The 21,544-nt window shown below is 35.4% G+C and overlaps 1 protein-coding gene and 1 pseudogene across 19 annotated transcripts in view; one reads left to right on the top strand and one right to left on the bottom strand.

Moving 5' to 3' along the window:
• The window catches only part of PPFIA2 (PTPRF interacting protein alpha 2), a 480,968-nt gene that overhangs the window by 85,960 nt on the left and 373,464 nt on the right, over positions 1-21,544 (bottom strand). For all 19 annotated transcript variants that reach the window (XM_058741898.1, XM_058741906.1, XM_058741916.1 and 16 more), the window contains 4 exons: positions 20,965-21,027; positions 16,097-16,188; positions 11,793-11,928; positions 9,516-9,736 (listed from right to left, as the gene is read on the bottom strand). In XM_058741898.1, coding sequence (XP_058597881.1) covers positions 9,516-9,736; positions 11,793-11,928; positions 16,097-16,188; positions 20,965-21,027 — 512 coding nt within the window. The remainder of the gene's footprint in view (positions 1-9,515; positions 9,737-11,792; positions 11,929-16,096; positions 16,189-20,964; positions 21,028-21,544) is intronic.
• Positions 6,348-8,179, top strand: LOC131483703 (hsc70-interacting protein-like; annotated as a pseudogene).

The following is a 21,544-nucleotide window of genomic DNA, read 5'->3' as shown; positions in this document are numbered from 1 at the left end:
AGAAACATAACTTTTACATTTACACAGTTATCAAACAAAATATTTATATCACAGCACTTAAGTAGCAAAAATTTGCTAACAATTGACACTATTTCTCTTTTTTATATTGTTTTTAATTTTAATTCCAATATGTTAACGTAGTGTTATTTTAGTTTCAAGTGCACAGTATAGTAGTTCAACAACTCTATGCGTTACTCAGTGCACTCTAAGTGTATTTATTCTTTAATCCTTATCACCTAGTTCACCCCTCCCTTACACCCTCCCCTCTGGTAATTATTAGTGTGTTCTCTACAATTAAGAGTCTGTCTCTTGATTTGTGTCTCTCTTTTTCCTCTGGCCATGTTTCTTAAATTCTACATATGAATGAAATCATACGGAATTTGTCTTTCTCTGACATTTCATTTAGCATTATACTGTTTAGCTCTATCCATGTTGTTGCAAATAGCAAGATTTCAGTCTATTTTTTATGGCTGAATAATTCTCCAGTGTGTATGTGTGTGTGTATGCCATTTGTTCTTTTTTTTAAATTAAAAAAAAATAAAGTTTATTTACCTATTTTGAGAGAGAGAGGGAAAGACAGTGAGTAGGGGAGGGGCAGAGAGAGAGGGAGAAGGAGAATCCTAAGCAGGCTCCACACTCACTGCAGAGCCCAATGCAGGGCTCGATCTCACAACCATGACATCAGGATCTGAGCCAAAATCAAGTACTGGCTGCTTAATCGACTGAGCCATCCAGGGACCCCTATACCACTTGTTCTTTATCCATTCATATATCTATGGACTCTTGGAGTGCTTCCACACTTTGGCTACTGTAAATAATACTGCAATAAACACAGGGGTGCATTTATCCCTTTGAATTAGTATTTTTATATTTTTGGGTAAATACTTAGTAATGCAATTACTGGATCATAGGGTAGTTCTGTTTATAACTTTTTGAGGAACTATTTTCCAAACTGCACTAGTTTGCATTCCCATCAACAGTGCCCAAGGGTTCCTTTTTCTCCACATCCTCACCAACATTTGCTATTTCTTGTATTTTTGATTTTAGGCATTCTGGTAAGTGTGAAGTGGTGTCTCTCTGTGCTTTTGATTTGTATTTCCCTGATGATTAGTGATGTTGAGCATCATTCCATGTGTCTGCTGGCCATCCTGCATGTCACCTTTGGAGACCTGTCTGTTCATGTCTTCCGCCCATTTTTCAATTGGATTATTTGTGTTTTGCATGTTGAGCTTATAAAAGTTCCTTATATATTTTGGATACTAACCCTTTATTGGATATGTCATTTACAAATATATTCTCTCATTCAATAGGTTGTCTTTCAGTTTTGTTGATTGCTTCCTTCACTGTGCAGAAGCCTTTTATTTTGCTGTAGATCCAGTAGTTCATTTTTGCTTTTGCTTCCCTTGCCTCATGAGATATATCTAGAAAAATGCTGACATGACCAATGTCAGAAATTACTGCCTATGTTGTCTTATAGGATTTTTAGGGTTTCAGGTCTTACTTTAGATCTTTAATCCATTTTGAATTTTTTTGTGTGTGTGTACAATATAAAGAAGTGGTCCAGTTTCTTTTTTTTTTTTTTTTTTTTGCATGTAGTTCTCCAGTTTTCCCAGCACCATTTTGTTGAAGAGATTATTTTTTTTCCCCATTGTATAGTCTTTCCTCCTTTTTCTAAGATTAATTGACCATATGCTTGTGAGTTTATTTCTGGGTTTTCTTTTCTGTTCCATTGACCTATGTGTCTATTTTTTAACAGTACCATACTGTTTTGATAACTACCTGCTTTATAATATAGCTTGAAGTCTGGAACTGTGATCCCTCCAGTTTTTTCTTTTTCAAGATTTCTTTGGCTATTCGGGGTCTATTGTGGTTCCATACAAACTTTAAGATTGTTGGGGCGCCTGGGTGGCTTAGTCGGTTAAGCATCCGACTTCGGCTCAGGTCACGATCTCATGGTCCGTGAGTTCGAGCCCCGCGTTGGGCTCTGTGCTGACAGCTTGGAGCCTGGAGCCTGCTTCGGATTCTGTGTCTCCCTCTCTCTCTGACCCTCCCCCATTCATGCTCTTTCTCTCTCTGTCTCAAAAATAAATAAAACATTAAAAAAATTTAAAAAAAACCAACTTTAAGATTGTTTGTTCTAGTTTTGTGAAAAATTCCGTTGCTGTTTTGAGGGGGATTGCATTGAACTTGTAGGCTGCTTTGCATAGTATAGACATTTTAACAATATTTGTTCTTCCAATCCATGAGCATGGAATGTATTTCCATTTCCTTTTTTTAAATTTTGTTATTTTTTTGTCTTTCCATTTCTTACTGTTGTCTTCAATTTCTTCACCATTGTTTTATAGTTTTCAGAGTAGCATCTTTCACCTCACTGGTTAAGTTTATTCCCAGATATTTTATTATTTTTAGTGCAATTGAACATGGGATTGTTTTCTTAGTTTCTCTTTCTGCTGCTTCATTATTAGTGTAAAGAAATGCAAAAGATTTCTGCACATTGATTTTGAATCCCACCACCTTAGTGAATTCATTTATCAGTTCCAGTAGTTTTTTTGGTGGAGTCTCTAGGGTTTTATATATATAGTATTATGTCATCTGCAATTAGTGAAGGTTTTAGTTCTTCCTTACCAATTTGGATGTCTTTTCCTTCTTTTTGTTGTCTAACTGCTGTGGCTAGGACTTCCAGTACTATGTGGAATAAAAGTGGTGACAGTGGACATCCATGTCTTGTTCCTGACCTTAGGGGGAAAGTTCTCAGTTTTTCCCCCATTGAGTATGATGATTGTTGTGGGTTTTTCATATACAGTCTTTACTATGTTGAGGTATGTTCCCTTTAGAAATACTTTGTTAAGGGTTTTTTTTTTTAAATTTTTTTTAACGTTTTATTTATTTTTGAGACAGGGAGAAACAGAGCATGAACAGGGGAGGGTCAGAGAGAGGGAGACACAGAATCTGAAACAGGCTCCAGGCTCTGAGCTGTCAGCACAGAGCCCGACGCGGGGCTCGAACTCACGGACCGTGAGATCATGACCTGAGCTGAAGTCGGCAGCTTAACCGACTGAGCCACCGAGGCACCCCTAAGGGTTTTTATCTTAAATGAATGTTGCACTTTGTCAAATGCTTTTTCTGGATCTATTGAAATGACCATATGGTTTTTATCCTTTCTCTTATTGATGTGATATATCACATTGATTGATTTGTGAATATTGAGCCACCCTTGCATACTGGGATGCATCCTGGGAATAAATCCCACTTGATTGTGGTGAATGATTTCTTTTAATGTATTGTTGGATTGAGTTTGCTAGTATTTTGTTGAGGATTTTTGCATCTTTGTTTATGAAAGATATTGGCCTCTAGTTCTCTCTCTCTTTTGTGTGTGTGTGTGTGTGTGTGTGTGTGTGTGTATACGCGCGCGCGCGCGCATGTGTGTATGTGTGTGTGTGTGTGTGATGTCTTTATCTGGTTTTGGTATCAAGGGGACACTGGATTTGAAAGTTTTCCTTCCTTTTGTATTTTTTGGAATAGTTTGAGAAAAACAGGTGTTACCTCTTCTTGAAATGTTTGGTAGAATTTGTCTGTGAAGCCACCTGGTCCTGGACTTTTGCTGGGAGTGTTTTGATTACTGATTCAATTTCATTGCTGGTAACAGGTCTGCTCATATTTTCTATTTCTTTCTGCTTCATTTTTAGTAAGTTATATGTTTCCAGGAATCTATCAATTTCTTCTAGATTGTCCAATATATGGGCATATGATTTTTCAAAATAATTCCCTTACAATTGTTTGTATTTCTGTGTTGTTGGTTGTTGTTTCTTCTCTTTCTTTTGTGATTTTGTTTATTTGGGTCTTCTTTTGTTTTTATGAATCTGGCTAGAGCTTTACCAATTTTGTTGATCTTTCCAAAGAACAAGTTCCTGGTTTTACCGATCTGTTCTATTGTTTTTGTTTTTGTTTTTAGTTTCTATATCATGTATTTCTCCTCTAATCTTTATTATTTCCTTCCTTCTGCTAGTTTTGGGTTTTGTTTGCTCCTCTTTCTTTAGCTTCTTGAAGTATAAAGTTAATTTGCTTATTTGAGATTTTTCTTGCTTCTTAAGTTAAGCCTGTATTGTTATAAACTTCTTTCTTAGAACTGCTTTTGCTATATTCCAAAGATTTTGGACTACTGAATTTTCATTTTGATTTGTTTCCATGTAATTTTTTATTTCTTCTTTGATTTCTCCATTGACTCTTTCTTTGTTTAGTAGTATGTTATTTAGCCTACACATATTTGTGCTCTTTCTAGATGTTTCTTGTGGTTGATTTCTAGTTTCATAGTGTTATGGTCAGAAAAGATGCATGGCATGACTGTTTTTTCAAATTTGTTAAGACTTGTTTTGTGGCCTAATATGGGATCTATTCTGGAGAATGTTCTATGTGCACCTGAAAAGAATGTGTATTCTGCTGTTTTTGGATGAAATGTTCTGAATATATATTTAAATCCATCTGGTCTCATGTGTTATTCAAAGCCACTGTTTCCTTATTGATTTTCTGTTTGGATGATCTGTCTTTTGATGTAAGTTAAAGTCCTCTACCATTATTGTATTGCTACTGATTAGTTCCCTTACATTTGTTATTAAACCTTTTATGGATTTGAATGCTCCCATATTGGATGCATATTTACAACTGTTATGTCTTCTTGTTGGATTGTCCCCTTTGTTTCTCATATAGTGTCTTTCTTTGTCTCTTGTTACAGTCTTTGTTTTGGAGTCTATTTTCCTGATATAAGCATTGCTACAATGGTTTCTTTTGACATTCATTTGCATGATAAATATTCTTCCATCCCCTCACTTTCAATCTGCAGGTGCCTTTAGGTCTGAAATGTATCTTATGTAGACAGCATATAGATGGGTCTTGATTTTTATCCAATCTGTCACTTCATGTCTTTTTATTGGAGTGTTTAGTCTATTTATATCCGAAGTAATTATTGATAGATATGTATTTATTGCCATTTTGTTACTTGTTTTGTAGTTGTTTTTGTAGTTTTTCTCTCATCCTTCTCTTTCTCTCTTTCATGTTTTGTCGGCTTTCTTTAGTGATATACTTGGATTCCTTCCTCTTTATTCTTTGCATATCCATTACTGGTTTTGGACTTGTGATTAACATTAGCAGTCAATATTAAGTTGATGGTTGCTTACATTTGAACCCATGCTTTAATCCTCTCCACACATTTTAGTCTATAGTGTCATATTTTACGTCCTTTTATTTTGTGAATCCCTTGACTAATTTTTACAGATATCTTTTCTACCTTTAGTTATAGAGTTTTTTTCTTCCAGTCTTCTAATCATCCTCTGGGTTATTTGCACTGACATGAGTGTTATCTAGTTGTTTATGGGATGAGGCAAGGTCCTCCTACTCCACAATCTTTCTGTGATTTCCAAGATTCCTGTGTCTTTTGAATGTTGCTATACACTTAAATTATATATACTTCTTAATTTCTTACAAATTAGCAACTATATTAAATACATTACTAGGGTCAGCAAAGAAATATATAAAAGGACAGTAGTTTGAACATACTATTTATCAAACTTAATTAGCCTAGGTCAAGATTATAACTGGGCTTTACTATCTTAATGTAACAAAGCTGAGTTCCTGGAGGGACACAGGTTGTTATTGAGGGTGTGTGTATTTATTTTCAGACAAAACAAATATCACAGAGATATATACTTGATTTCAAATCTATGCAGTGAGTTCAACCATTAACTGCAAAGCATCAAAAAGTGTTATTTAGTTTGAATTTACGTTCTATATTCCTTATTTTTCTTTTTTTAAGTCTATTTATATATTTTGAGAGAGAGAGAGAGAGAGAGAGACAAGCACATGAACAAGAGAGGGGCAGAGAGAGAGAGAGAGAGAGAGAGAGCACATGAGCAGGGGAGGGGCAGAGAGAGAGAAGGAGAGAGAATCCAAGCAGCGCCTGATACAGGGTTCAAACTCATGAACCATGAGATCATGCCCTGAGCCAAGATCAAGAGTCAGACACTTAGCTGACTGAGCCACCTAAGCACCCCTATATTATTTTTTCTATTTATGCTAATCTATCATTATGAAGCACTTTCTATTTATCAAGAAAAGTGCCAAGATCTGGACATAAAACAGTGAGCAAAGCAAGATCCATTTCTTGTTTTTATATAATTTACAATCTAATAAAGGTAAGGAACTGAAGGACAGTCAAACAAACTGAAGGTCGGAAGAAGGAATGGTGGAGATGTTCATGGTGAGTAAGGGTAAAGAGGGTGAAATGTTAGAGCACAAGGGTGTGGAATGAGGATAATGTTCCAGAAGAAAGGAACAGCAACAACAAAGGAGAGAACATGGAACATTCAAAGAACTGGAAGTCATGTTTAATGGGATATAGAATAAGGTAGGTGAGAAAGTTGAGGCAGATGGGGCATTGTAGACCATATGAAGTATTTTGTTCTTTATCTTAAAAGCAACTGAAGGGGTTGAAAAAGGGTGACCTTACATAAGCAAACTGGGTTTTAAAAAGTCAGATGGGGAACCCGTATATCATGAAGAAACCAGGCAGAAACTATTATTGTCATCTAGATGAAAACTTATTATAATGCCCAATAGGGTGATGATAGTAGAGAACTGGATAGATTTGAATCATATTAGGAGGCCAACAGATTTAGCTAGAGCCAGAAAAACAAAAACACTGTTCAAAATAGTAAAATACTGTTCATTTGTTGAAAAAAAAAAAAACAAGTTAAGAATAGTTTCTCAATGTTCAAAGGAATATAAATCCACGTGACACAGCTGGGTTCTTCACTGAGGTTAGTTAAGTCAATGATATAAAAAAGAAACTATGACCCTTCCACACAGTCACGCTGATCTAGTACCCTCGCCTGGAATCAGGCTGAAATCTTAGCCTTGCCACTGCCTGGACCATCGACCCCCACAAAGTGAGTGAGCTTCAGACCTTCATAAAAATGAGTAAGCACTATCTGAGTGTGCTGCACACTGAGAAAAATGTGCTTCCTGCGGGAGTGGGCGGAGAGCATGGGGGGTAAAAATACCACCTTCTACTCATAAAACTAAATCAGAAGACAATAAATATCAAGGAAGAAAAAACAGATAGTAAGAAGGTGGAGGAAAGAAAATACAAAGACAGACCATCAAGTGAGGAGAGTGATCTAGAAATTAACAATGAAGGTATGATTGAACCAGATACTGATGCCCCTCAAGAAATGGGAGATGAAAATGTGGAGATAACCCAGGAAATGTTGGATCAGGCAAATGATAAAAAAGTGGCTGCCACCGATGCCCTAAATGATGGCGAACTACGGAAAACCACTGACTTGTTCACACATGCCATTAAGCTGAATCCTCGCTTGGCCATTCTGTACGCCACGAGAGCCAGGGTCTTCATCAAATTATAGAAGCCAAATACTGCCATTTGAGACTGTGACAGACCTATTGAAATGAATCCTGACTCAGCTCAGCCTTACAAGTGTAAAGGAAAAGGACACAGACTTCTGGGCCATTGGGAAGAAGCAGCACATGATCTTGCTCTTGCTTGTAAATTGGATTATGATGAAGATGCTAGTGCAATGTTGAAAGAAGTTCAACTGAGGGCCCAGAAAATTGCTAAACATTGGAGAAAGTATGAGCAAAAATATGAAGAGAGAAACATCAAAGAAAGAATGGAAAGGGCTAAGAAGGTTTGGGAAGAGCACAAGAGAGCTCAGAGGGAGGAAGAAGCCAGAGGACAATCAGGAGCTCAGTATGGCTCTTTTGCAGGTGGCCTTCCTGGGGGAATGTGTGGTAATTTTCTTGGAGGCATGCCTGGAATGGCAGGGGGAATGCTTGGAATGGCAGGAATGCCTGGGCTCAATGCAATTCTTAGTGACCCAGAGGTTCGCGCAGCCATGCAGGATCCAAAAGTTACGGTGGCCTTCCAGGATATGGCCCAGAACTCAGCAAATAGGTCAAAATATCAGAGCAGCACAAAAGTAATGAATCTCATCAGTAAATTGTCAGCCAAATTTGGAGGTCAAGCATAATGCCCTTCTGACAAAGAAAGCCCTTGCTGAAGGAAAAGCAACTTAGATCACCTATTGGGTGTCGCAGTAACACAAACCAGTGTACCTGTGACCTCCTCCTGGAGAAAGCTGGAGTGCTGTGAAGATAATCCCCACCCCTCTGCTCCACATGCAACTGAAACATTTTATAGTGGTTTTCCATTAGGGTATTCATTCAGATAATGTTCAGGTAATGTTTTCCTACTAAGAACTACAAACTGTAAGCATTTTTTAAACCTTAAAATATTTAAAAACATATTCAAAGGGTGTGTTAATCCTTACATTTTTCTTTACTAAAAAAAAAAAAAAAAAAAAAAAAGAGGGTCGCCTGGGTGGCGCAGTCGGTTAAGCGTCCGACTTCAGCCAGGACACGATCTCGCGGTCCGTGAGTTCGAGCCCCGCGTCGGGCTCTGGGCTGATGGCTCGGAGCCTGGAGCCTGTTTCCGATTCTGTGTCTCCCTCTCTCTCTGCCCCTCCCCCGTTCATGCTCTGTCTCTCTCTGTCCCAAAAATAAGTAAAAAAACGTTGAAAAAAAAAAAGAGAGACTATGATAATCATCGGGATTCAAGAAAGTATATATTGTTAAAGTTGAAATTATCCAAAAAAAGAGAGATTATCTTAGAGACAATATTTCTCAATGTTTGAATTGTTAACTTATACAACTTAATTCCATAATTAATCTACTCTTTTTAAAAAAATTTTTTTTTTAATGTTTTTATTTATTTTTGAGACAGAGAGAGGCAAAGCATGAGCAGGGGAGGGGCAGAGAGAGAGGGAGACACAGAATCTGAAGCAGGCTCCAGGCTCTGAGCTGTCAGCACAGAGCCCGACGCGGGGCTTGAACTCACGGACTGTGAGATCATGACCTGAGCCGAAGCCGGACGCTTAACCGAATGAGCCACCCAGGCGCCCCCATAATTAATCTACTCTTTGGAAGCCATCTATTATCAGTGTGGTGACAGTGCGGTTTTTTTTTTTTTTTTTTTTCATATCTAGTATACAGTAATTCAGTCAGTTAGTTTCACTCTGATGTCTATATACTTTTAAGGAGCTGGCTGCATATTAATTGCATGCTATTTAGTACCTTTACTGTAGTGTTAAATGTACCTTCAAAATGTACCTTATTACCAAAAATATCATTTAAATAGATTTTAATTTAAAAGGCGACTTAAAATTCATCAGAGAATATTTTATCTTTACCTTAGGCTTTTATATTGCCCTAAAATCATTAGTTTACCTATGTTTTATATATGTTTCTTATAAAGATCGTCCTAATTTTACACAGGACATGTATAGATATCCTAAGAATCTTGTGAAAATGCACATTCTGATTCAGTGTAGTGTGAGGTCTCAGAGTCTGCAGCTCCCAAGTGATGCCAGTGCTTCTGATCTAATCATGATATTTTTAGGATCAAAGTCTTCTAATCCCTTAAAACCATCAGTGATAATTGAACTCACCTGATTTCTTTGTTGATGGCATCCAACTGTTCTTGAAGCATCATGGCTAGAGTCTGGGCATCAGAATGACCACTTGGTGAGAGAAGATCCATTGAGCTAAAAATAGTTTCTCGGTCATCATCATCAATATCAGACATTTCAGTGTCACTTTCAAAAGGGTGGCTGCTCAGCACTCCAATTTGCTGAGTTCTATTCCACTCATGATCCCCAAGAGATTTCACCTGAATGGTAAATGAGTAATTATTGTACATATCTTATTATTATCAAAGCAGTAGTCTGAAAAAATCAACTTGAACACACTCTTTTGTAGCTTACTTAGGAAAAGCAGAACTGATTATTAAAATTTTAATGTATTGTTTAAATAAAATATTTCTTTGACATCTTAAGTAATGGCAAGTACTAATTGTCAGCATAAATATCAAGATTTTAATAGGGATAATTATGATAAACTTACACATGATTTCTGGTTCAGTTTGAGGTATCAATTACTTTACAGCATCTATGTTTGAAACATTTTCCTTCTTTCTAAATATAACAACCTCTATTCACTTGTACTGATGCATTTCCATCTCTTATACCAATTAGTCTTACTTACACTTTCTTGTTACAGACTGACTACAAATATTGCCACACAAATTATATAATAATTCTCTTCCCAACATTCATTTACATAGGTTCTAACAACATATTATTAAAAAATATTAATTTCATTTCTACTGTTCTGATCACTCAAATGCTTCATTGATTTTTTTAAGCCCAAGGCACACTAATTTACATGGCTATGTTTTTTTTTATTTGATATAATAAATCCCTCACATGAATGAAAATAATTATTTTGTAAATAATCTGATACACCCAATGTGGGGCTCTAACTCATGATCCCAAGATCAAGAGTCGCATGCTTTATTGACTGAGCCAGACAGGTGCCCCAGTGAAAATCTTCAGTAAGAAACAGACCAGCATTTTTCAAGCTGTGATCTGAAGGTAGGAGAGGAAGGAAAGTAAGAAAGAATTTTTTGCATTTAAAAAAATGTTTTTCATTTTTGTGATGATGTAAAATGATTTTTTTGGCCAGGGGGGGGAGGGGGGAGGGGGACCACATGATTTTGCCCTGAGTATTTATTTAAGATTGATGACCTGAATTAGTATTTGTGTCACAAATTGGTTTGGTACAAGTGGCACTAGTTTATTTGGCATATGAAAAGAACCAAGATGGATTTGATTTAGTCTTCCTCTGCTCACTTCTTTATTCATTCATTTAACAGATATTGAATGCCTACTATGAGGGATTAAATTATGCATGACATGGGTACCAATTAAAAACCATAGGGCATCCAAGAACCTGTGTACAAATAAGGACAAGTAGGTTATGTAGTATTTGACACATAAAAGTGGTTGGGGAGAAAAAGCTATACTTAGGGCACAAAGGGAACTATACCACTTCAGTATAAAATGCAATGATAAACTTACAATATACGTAGCTTGCAAGTTAACTGACTGAATGAAAGACAGCCCTGCAATTTATCAGAAGTTCTCCATAAACACTTGCAATAGTGTGTGTACATTTTTCTCGAAGTTTTATTAAAATAGTAATTCCACTTAAAATATTTAATTAATTTTAATTGACAATATGAATGCCAATGCATAAGTGCCCAAGCAAACCAAAAGTCCATTTGTGTGGCAATACAGCATACTGGATAAAAGCATGGAATTTGAGGGGCGCCTGGGTGGCTCAGTCGGTTAAGCGTCCGACTTCGGCTCAGGTCATGATCTCATGGTCCGTGGGTTCGAGCCCCGCGTCGGGCTCTGTGCTGACAGCTCAGAGCCTGGAGCCTGCTTCAGATTCTGTGTCTCCCTCTCTCTCTGACCCTCCCCCATTCATGCTCTGTCTCTGTCTCAAAAATAAATAAAACATTAAAAAAAAAAAAAGCATGGAATTTGAAACAAATAGAGGTTCAAGTTTGGATCCTCTCACTTTGCTGGCTGTGTAATTAATGTTGAGCACTTAAAATTTCTGAGCTTCAATCTTTTTATGTCTGCAATTGACATAAAAATAGTACCAAACTCGTAAGGTTATGTGGATACACACATGGGAAGTGTATAGTTCAACTTCCGGCACATAGTGGTAGTTTTACATTAGTTATAGTTTAAAAAACTATGTCATGCTTGAAACTAAAAATGCTAGCATTTTAAATTCTCTCAGTATTAAAATTCTATCCAAAATGGAACAGTGTATTTACTGAGAATCATCAAAGACTTGAAATAAAAAAAATTAACCTTTGGCTCATCTCGTCGTACACCCATGCGTCCTCTCCTGGGTCTTCTTATTACTTTAGTTGTTCTGTAATCAGTCTGGCTGTCCACTAGGGATCCAACAGAATACCGCAACTCAGCTGAGGTGTCTAGATGAGTTCTGGAAAGGGGAAAAATATGAAATATGCTCAATCTCAAAAGTTAAACTTTCCAGCAAATCACTATGAACTGCTCAATTTTCAATAAAGAATAAAGCATAAAAAAAAGGAATATAGCATAAATGCTCAAGAAAAAAGAAAAAAAATCACAGAGGAAAACTGGTGAATTGTCATGACTCTTTGGGGTCTCTTCTGAGGCTTAGGTCAGAAATTGGTTTCAGGTCCATTCTTGAAGGTCAAGTGACCTTGTCTGTTTAAGCAGAATATAAAACATCTGTCCGTTAATTATCATTTTCAAATGTGGTAGTAAAATAAAACAAGTTAAGATTGACAACCAAGAGCCACTGGCTTAAATTCTGGCAAATAGGATAAACAAAACTAAATAGAATTGTAGTTGAATTATTTAGTGTACATACCAATATATGTTATTTATTGCTGTGTCTGTTTTAAATATTTCCCACTAATCTAACAGTAAAATGTGTAAACTTTTGGGGTCCCAGAATTCTCTCTCAAGGTGTTTTATTTTTCAATTTAGGAAATTAACAAAATACTTAAAATTAAATGGACCCAAGGTTAATAATCTTATTTTTTAAATATAATGGGACCTACCACCAGGACAATTTTTCAGCTTTTGATAAGACATTGTTTCAAAAATATAAAGAAAAATCTTTTGATAAGCACATTTGATTCTGAAATATGGTTAGAGATGAAATAGTTGCAAAATCCCGGTTGAAAAATATCATCACACTGGTTTTCAATAAACACTGTAATCAAAGTGTAATAAATATTTTGCTACACATGTTATTTATATATAGATTTATAGCAAGTTCAGTTTATTGCTATAATAATGATGATAATAGTGACAGCATGCTGTCCTATAAAATGATCCATCATCAGTAGGAAATATGTTTAACACTGTATTTTCTCTTGAACCTGGGGCTCCTACTGATCTACTACGCTCTGTTAGTTCTTTTTGTGAAAAAAAAGAAAAAAAAACTAGCATTTCCAAACTATTGGCAAGATCAGAAAAGGTTACGTGAGGTCTAGATTTTTGCAACAATAGAAGACACTGACCTAACTAATGCAAATCCCTGTTTTGTCAAGCAGAAATTTAAAGCAAATGAACTAAGGAATCATCCTCCAAGTGGAGGGCAGCTATTGTTTTTATAGCAGTGAACTTGAAACTCAATCAAGGAAACTGGTTTTATTATGGAATAGCCACGTATAAAAACTAACGAACCAGGTCACGTTCATAAATAGGACCTCTCTCGGGACCTATTTATAACAGGGTATATGTTTCATGAAGACAAAGGTCAGATTTTAGTTACCATTGTATGCTAAAGGAGGCATTCCTAGCATATAATAAACACTTGATAAATGTCTGGTAAGCTCATAAATGAATGAAATTAATCATAATACAGTCTAAACTGTCTACCTTAGAACATTCTAGGTATCTTGTCTGTCACTGTTTGGGTAATGTCTCTTTGGTCATTGGAGGGGCGATTCTAAAATTATAACTCATCTTCCTAGGAGTATTGTTTTCTTGTTGTCTTATCTCTCAACTCCAGGTCATTTCTAAAAATGTGAACCAAAACACAGATCTGCTACTATTGATGCCCTGCTTAAAACCCTTCGATGGCCTTACAAGGCCCTCTACAATCTGGAACCCTGCTTTCTAGCTGCACTTCTAGTTACTATCTCCCTTCTCTCTCTCCATCCAGCTGTACTGACTTTCTTTCAATTTCTTGAGTAACTCACACTTTCCTTTGATCCTGAGCCTTCGAACATGATGTTCTTTCTGCTAGAAATAGTCTCTTCCCACATTTATGTGGTTGACATTTTTAAAGTCAGCTTAAAATTCCCATTGTCTTATACTATTGTAGCCCCTTGTATTCCCTTTATTGTAATAGTCCTCAGAGTATCCCTGTGTTTCCCATTTGAAACAGGTATTATTCATTCATCTGTAAGATCAGTGAAGTTCCTATGCATCTTCTGTTTTCTTATTGCTGTTTAAATTGTGCATTCAGAAGCATGTCTGTTCAATAAGTAATTGCCATTCAATACATATTGTTATCCTATAACATATTATAAATTCCATCAGTTTGTCTAATCAGTAATTCCTATAATACTTTGCACTTTTTGATTTACTGTTTACAAAAACCCCTTTGCTGACTAGTCTCATTTTATCTACAAAGTAAGCTTGTGAGATAATCATAAAAATATTATTTTATATAATTCATGTAAAATACATATAAAATTTGAACTTCTTAAAGTAAATGGGTTTTCCAAAATGAAACAGCTAATAATTGTATGTATTAGACCCAGAAATGTCAATCTTCTTATTCTTGGTCTAGTTTTGTTTCTACTACAATCTGGTATATCAAAGAAGAATTGTTCCGTATGTAGTTCCCAAGCTTTCAGAATGATCCTTCATTGTGGACAAATGTCATATTATTAGGCTGTCCATGATGACTCAATGTAGTGATGAACTTTTAGAACTTTTAGATAACACTTCTACAACTCTCTATTTTTTAAGGATATTATATACATATACATATATATATATATATATTTAATTTCAGTAATGTACAGTGTTTTATTAGTTTCAGGTGTAAAATACAGTGATTCCACAGTTCTATACATTACTCAGTACTCATCATGATAAGTGTATTCTTAATCCCCTTCACCTATTTTACCCTTCTCCCTACTGAGCTTCCCTCTCTTGTAACCACTAGTTTGTTCTCTATATTTAAGAGTCTCTCTCTCTCTCTCTCTCTCTCTCTCTTTTTATACAACTCTGAGATCAAATTTCTGAGACCAAAGGTCAAAAAGCCAACAAAATGACCATTTGGTTCTGTTAAAAAAATACTAAATTTGTTGACTGGATGATGGTCATTCTATGTATTTATTCTGTTGCTATTTTATCAGCTCTTTTTCTCCTTCATCAAAACCATCATCATCACCCTACCTTGTGAACATATATCACTGAATTAATAATTTCAGTTCAGATACATAAATCATAATAAAGCATTTAGAAAAATAAACACAATTTTCTAAATTAAAGACCTACATGTTTAAAAGTTCTTTGGATGTTTTTTTTTTTTTTTTTTTTGCCTGCAGAACTGTGTTTCTTATATTAAACTGAAGGTAAAAATACTCAAAATACTGAACTTTATTTTTACTAATACTTACATTCAAGAGAATATAAGCACCTTTAGGATTTTTTAACTTGGATTTTTGATCTGAATATCTAAAAAATGCTTTATTACACATATTCATTTGTTCAATGATATCTATTGAGACTATACTATATACCAGGTTTGGTTTGTTTCTTTGTTTTAGGTACTGAGATTACAGTAACCAAAACAAACATAAATTCCAGTGCCCGTGGAATGAACATTCTTAGAATAACTCTAAGACCAAGAAAAATGAACTTCTCAAAGTCTGTGGTGGTCAAATGTTTCAAATAATTGATACGATTGTGTTGTCTAATAAATAAATGATCAAATGAGTAAATCCTTGTAGGGTTTCTCATTAACTTTAAATAAAAGGCCCTAAGCACAAAAGAAAATTACATGTGAATTATCAAGATCAATGTATTTATCTAAAGAGTAAATAATTATGACATTGCTTCTTTTTTTCAAGATGAGGTACTGAGTCAAAGCAGATGAGTATGGCTAAATTTACTTGTTTTCAAAACATGTATAATTACTCCTTCACTTTGTATTTGCAATTAATTTAACAAGATAGGTGGATGCTAAGTGACCATAATCAATGATACTTCTTCAGTAACATTATACATTGAAAGCATTTCTGCATGTAGAGAAAAGAGGTGTTGCCTCTTCCTGGAATGAGAAGTAATCTCCTCGCATACAGTTCTATTCCTTCATTTAAGACTCTTTTTACGTTATTTATAGCTGTGTAATTAAATGCAGAATACAAAATGTAATATTTAAAATTTTTATTGCATATTTGCAGAACAGATTACTAAGTTAGAGAATTATTTTTGAATCTAGAAATAGTAAATCAGTAAGGAGTAAGGAGTGAACATAGGGTAATGCCTGCTGGGCAGTAAGAGGCCTGTTTTATTTTATTTGAGGTAATACGGGACCATAAAAAAATCATATTGATTTTTGGCAAACTATAAATAAGATTTTAATTTAATGTTACCTTGACATTGTGGGTTCAATTAAAGAGCCAGTTCTCATTTTCAATTGGTCAAGTTCAGATCTCAGCTTTTCAATTTCTTCTGCTAATCTTTCCTAAAAATCAAAGATGTTTGACTCAGAAGATATGCATATGCCAAGAATACCAACATTCAATTATGATAAACCAAGCTATCAATCTTAGTGGTTTTTTAAAAATGGAAAACTGATGGATATATTTTTATTACAGGTCATTAGACATGACAGCAAAATATGCCTCATTTTTCCCTTGTAATGAAAATGTGAAAAGCACAAATCAATAGAAAGTTATCTAAACATTAGTGCCTTGAAGATGTTTTATAGAGTAGTACCTTAGACTGTTGAGACAAAAATAAACACAGAATAACATGCTATGCTTAAAACTTCACCATCAATGAACTGAACTCAATATATGAATGGTCATATTTCCTAGTACAACTAATATCAATTCTTTCGATCTTTATTTCTTTGCACTTTCATGGTCATCAGTTAGTTCATTTCTGATGAAAAGATGTGTCAAAAACTCCTAAAGTTTGTTTTGCCAGTAGTTAGTTGGGGTTAAAAATAAAAAAATACAAATTTTACTTCCCTAAAAAAAATTATCTACATTGTCTGGCATTCATTAATCCTAAATTTTTGCAAACATATAGGAATACTAAGATCATGACTAGCTATGTATACATCGCTTCAAAATGCGAAGTCATAATCATAGCAGATTAAAAAAATAAAGAAAAGGTCTTATTCATGAAGAAAAGGACTTTGATTATTCTATAAGGGTTGTAATACACATGATGAAGGAGAAAGAAAAATGGATTAAAAAGATGAGGAAAAGTGGGCAACTGGGTGGCTCAGTCAGTTAAGCGTCCAACTTCAGCTCAGGTCATGATCTCACGACTCATGAGTTGAAGCTCCACATTGGGCTCTGTCCTGATAGCTCAGAGCCTGAAGCCTACTTTGGATTCTGTGTCTCTGTCTCTCACTCTCTGCCTCCCCCTCACTTGCATTCTCTCTCTCTCAAAATAAAGATTAAACAAAAAAAAAGATGAGGAAAAGAGTCATTACCTGATATAAGTTAAAATTGTGAGCTTGATATTGGTAGAATTATTTGTACACCTGAAAATTTTCTCAGATTGTCATTACCAGTTTCTGTCCATAAATCTTCAATGTAAGGGTCACCTAATAGTCCTTAATTAAATGCATATGTAAGGATTTATTTTGTTTTCATGATTATAACATTTTATAATGTTGTGAAAGTTTAAATATGTCCTTCTAGATTTCCTCTTACTGTTTTTTTCCCGTCCCAGCAGCCAATGCTTGACATTTTACTTGACTCATACTTCGTTTCTCACCATACTTTGTTGTTAATGTGGCTTTCCCAATATTTCTCTTATCTGCCCTTTTTATTCTTACTAACATCATCCTACTCGACACCTTTTTAAGTTTTTTCCTGAATTACTTCACCAGCTTCCACAGAGGCGGTGCTCCCTTCAATCTCTTCCCTACACATTTCTCTTTTAGATGTATCATTTAAAAAAACACATATGATCAAATAAATTATTTGCCTAAAATGTTAAATGATTTCTTATTGCATTCATTAATCCCTTTGTTTGTTATTTCCACATACACACATAGGGCACCTCTATTGTGCTATGCCCTAAGATAAAGTAGTAAGATAAAAAATTCCCTGCCCTCCTATAATTTATAATCTAGTAAACAAGACAATAAACAGAGTCTATAGGATGTTTGTAGGAAAAAGAAAATAAGAGAAGCATGGAAGATCTCTCCAATAAAGTGCTATTTGAGCAAAAACCTAAAGAAAGGAAGGGAGTTAAAAAAAAATAGGGATGTCTTAGGAAAAGGTTTAGCAGATACAAATGTTCCCTAGTGAGAAGGAGTATATTTGTTGAAGGAGAGGGCAAGGAGGTCATTGTGGCTGGGTTGGACAGTAAAGAGAAAGACAGGTAGGGAATAGACTTAGAAATGTTTTGGTTGCAGGGCTTGGGAAGGGTAGTCCTAAAAGGCCTTGTTAACCATTTTTAAGTCTTTGGTTTTTACTCTGAGTGAGGTAGAAAATGACTGGAGGATTTTTGAGCAAAATGGTGACATGATCACTCCTGATGAATGAGACTGGGAGGGAGGGAAGAAAGATAATTATTACTGTCTTTCCAAACACATAGGCAAGAAAATTGTGGCTTGGGCAATAGCAGTGTTAGAAAGAGACTGGATGGATTTGGGTTATATCTTGAAGACAGAACTAACTGAATTTGCTATTGGACTGAATGTGGAGTGTGAGATAAAGGGGTCAAGAATAACTCCAAGGCTAACCTGGCTAAGAGGAGAAGTTGTAATTTACTGAGAGGACTACTGCTGGTGGTGGTTGAGGTTGGTGGTGCTGATTTTGGGGGTGGGGGGATTGAACCTGTGAACATTTGAGTTGCCCAAGTGTCCAAATAGAGATATTGAGTTGGCTCTTAAATACATGAACTCTCTCAGGAGAGAGGACCCAGTCAGTGATCTAAATTTGGAGGTGCTCAATTTATAGATGGTTTTAAATCCATGAGATCAGAAGAGCCTCAACTCAATGAGTGAACATGAGAAGAAATTCAAAACCAGTCCTAGGAATTTCAAATTTTAGAGATCAAGATGATGAGAAACAACGAGAAGAGGTTGAGTACACAGGAGATTTGGCTAATGAATGACTGCCAGTTATAGAGAACTGAGTGGAAATTTCAGAAGTTATAGGAGATGTGGTTAGATTAGGAAATATGTTCAGCTGTGTGGGATGATATTCAGAAATGAGGTATGACCTGGGATTTGCTTCCTCTAGTTACTGGCGTGAACAAGGGTGCAAAGCATGGAGTGATTAGTACTGTTAGTTGCTTAGGCAGATTGTTGAAGCTACAAGGTTTGGTAGGTGGTGGGGGAGTGGGTTCTGGGGATCTTGCCAGGAGCACAGAGAGCTTTGGAAAACATAACATTGCATAATAGGATCAAGTCCAAAATCCACAATCTGGGCACAACCTAGTTCTTTAAACACATACCAGTCACAGCAAACTTCTGGTAAATCAGCAAATCAACCATTTTTGTTTTCTCTGTGCTCTCACATAGGCTCTGTCCTCTGCCCTACCCTTGCCTATTTGGCAAGATCTTTTGTGCCTTCAAGAGCTTGATAAAATGGCATCTCCACTCTGTAGACTTTTTTTAAAACTACTTCAGAAAGAATTAGATGCTATCTTCTAGGGACCATATTGTATTGCCACAGAGAGATCTATCTTTCAGATCATATATACGCTGACTGTGGGGCCACATAGTTTTAAATTAACATCATAATATGTAGAATTTAGTGGGGCTAAATGTACAGTTTTCCTTTTTTTAAATCTTTCTTCTCTCATCTTTTCCAATACTTTCCATATGCCATACTGTTCCCAGATATTCCCTCCTCTCCCTCCATCTCTTCTGTCCCTTGCTTCTTCTCTTTTGTGCAACACACATTTGTAGGTCACTTTTTAAGTCAATAATTTTATATTACATTATTTTCCTGTGCTAAACAAAATGAAATCAGACAAAATTGCTAACAAAAATTTACAGGTGGGGCACCTGGGTGGCTCAGTCAGTTAAGTGTCTGACTCTTGATTTTGGCTCAAGTCATGATCTCATAGTTGTTGGGATCGAGCCCTCCATCGGGCTCTGTACTGATGGCATGGAGCCTGCTTGGGATTCTCTCTGTCCTCTCTCTGCCCCTCCCCTGCTCTCATGCTCTCTCTCTTTCAAAATAACTAATAGACTCAAAAAATATATAGGCTAATGAAGAAGGAGAAGATATATTAGTAATTACAGCTTTTAACATTTCATAATTTGGTCCTTATCTGCCTCTTATATAATATATCCTATAACAGGAATAACTGATTCCAGCCAAACTGTTATGCTATTATTTTTTTAAAAAAATTAAGAAAATTTTATTTGAGAGAGAGAGAGAGAGAGAGAGAGAGCAGGGGGAGGGGCACAGGGAGAGAAAGAGAATCTGAAGCAGGCCCTGCTCCCAATGCAGGGCTTGATCCCATAACTCTGGGGTCATGACCTGAACAGAAATCAAGTCGGACGCTTAACTGAGCTACCCACGTGCCCCAGGTTATGCCCGCCATTATTTAAGAAATGAAACTCCCTACCACTCCTGCCTCACACAAAGCACTGGCAATCATGCCACATGCACTGTATTTGAAAGGCTTGTGACATATTCTTCCCTTTCCATAGAGCTTTGTCAAGTGACACCTCCCTGAAGCCTTATTTATAGCAGCAGTATATGGTAGTCTCTTCTACCTGTAGCTCTTACCACATATTTCACTCCTTCGGCACTTGGCATGTGTTCCTCTGCAACTTGCTGCTTTGTCAAAGGTGTGTTCTCTCTCAATTACATTTTTCAGCTACTTTGGAACCAGGATCATGTATGCAAACATAATTCAGCACAATCATTGTGCATGATATTTAATACATGTCTGCTTAAATGATATCTCAAACTAAATACAAATTAGTTTACTCCAATTGTGTAAAGCACAAAAAGTCAAAAGCATTTTTTTTTTTTTTTTTAGAAATAAGACAGTGATTATCATTTAGGATAAGAGTAGTAATTGTATTTGAACAAGAAGGGGGCTACAAGACTTGACTTTCAGTGTGTTTGGTTTGTAAAAATTTATCAAGCTTTCTAGATATGTACACTTTTCTGGACATATAATACAAAAGTTAAAATTGTTTTAAAAAGGTAGCATCCTAAATTTATTTCTTATCAAATTTATTTTACAATAACACATTTGTCAGTCTAGAATAGAAAAATGGGTAAAATGTAAGTTTCCATTATACCTTGTCATGTAAAGATTCTTCCAGATTCTTTCTGAAAGTTTCTGATTCTTGAATTAAAACATTCTAAAGAAAAGAAAGAAAAATAATTAACTAAAGAGAAAATAATTGAATATGTAGATTAATGTTTTATTGCTCAAGAATCTTCTTTGATTCCTTCTCTTTGATTCCTTCCTTGGTGCATCTATTTCTTGGTTTCCATGGAAACCACATTTAAATAGAATCCTTAAACATAATACCTTAACATTTAGAAAAATACATAATTTAAATGGGAAATGTTATTTTGTAACACTTGGACTGGCAAATGGAATAAATATTATCTTCTAAGCTATATTTTCTTCTTCTCCTCAGTGTTTTAAGATTTGAAATAATTAGGTTACTTTTAAAATGAGAAAATGTGAGTAATAAACTCATTATTAGCCAAAGGTATTACAGATAAAGGATTCAGATGAACTCATTTTTATCATCTGAGGAAAAAAATAAATTATCAGATCCTATTTCTGGAAAGTTTAATTTCTGGCCTTCTATTTCAAATACAGAATAAATAATTTCCAATAAAGGTTAAATCATTAGAGAAATATAA

This window comes from Neofelis nebulosa, chromosome 8 (genome assembly GCF_028018385.1).
Source record: "Neofelis nebulosa isolate mNeoNeb1 chromosome 8, mNeoNeb1.pri, whole genome shotgun sequence".
NCBI classification, from domain to species: Eukaryota; Metazoa; Chordata; class Mammalia; order Carnivora; family Felidae; genus Neofelis; species Neofelis nebulosa.
This window is presented reverse-complemented; position numbering and strand designations above follow the sequence as displayed.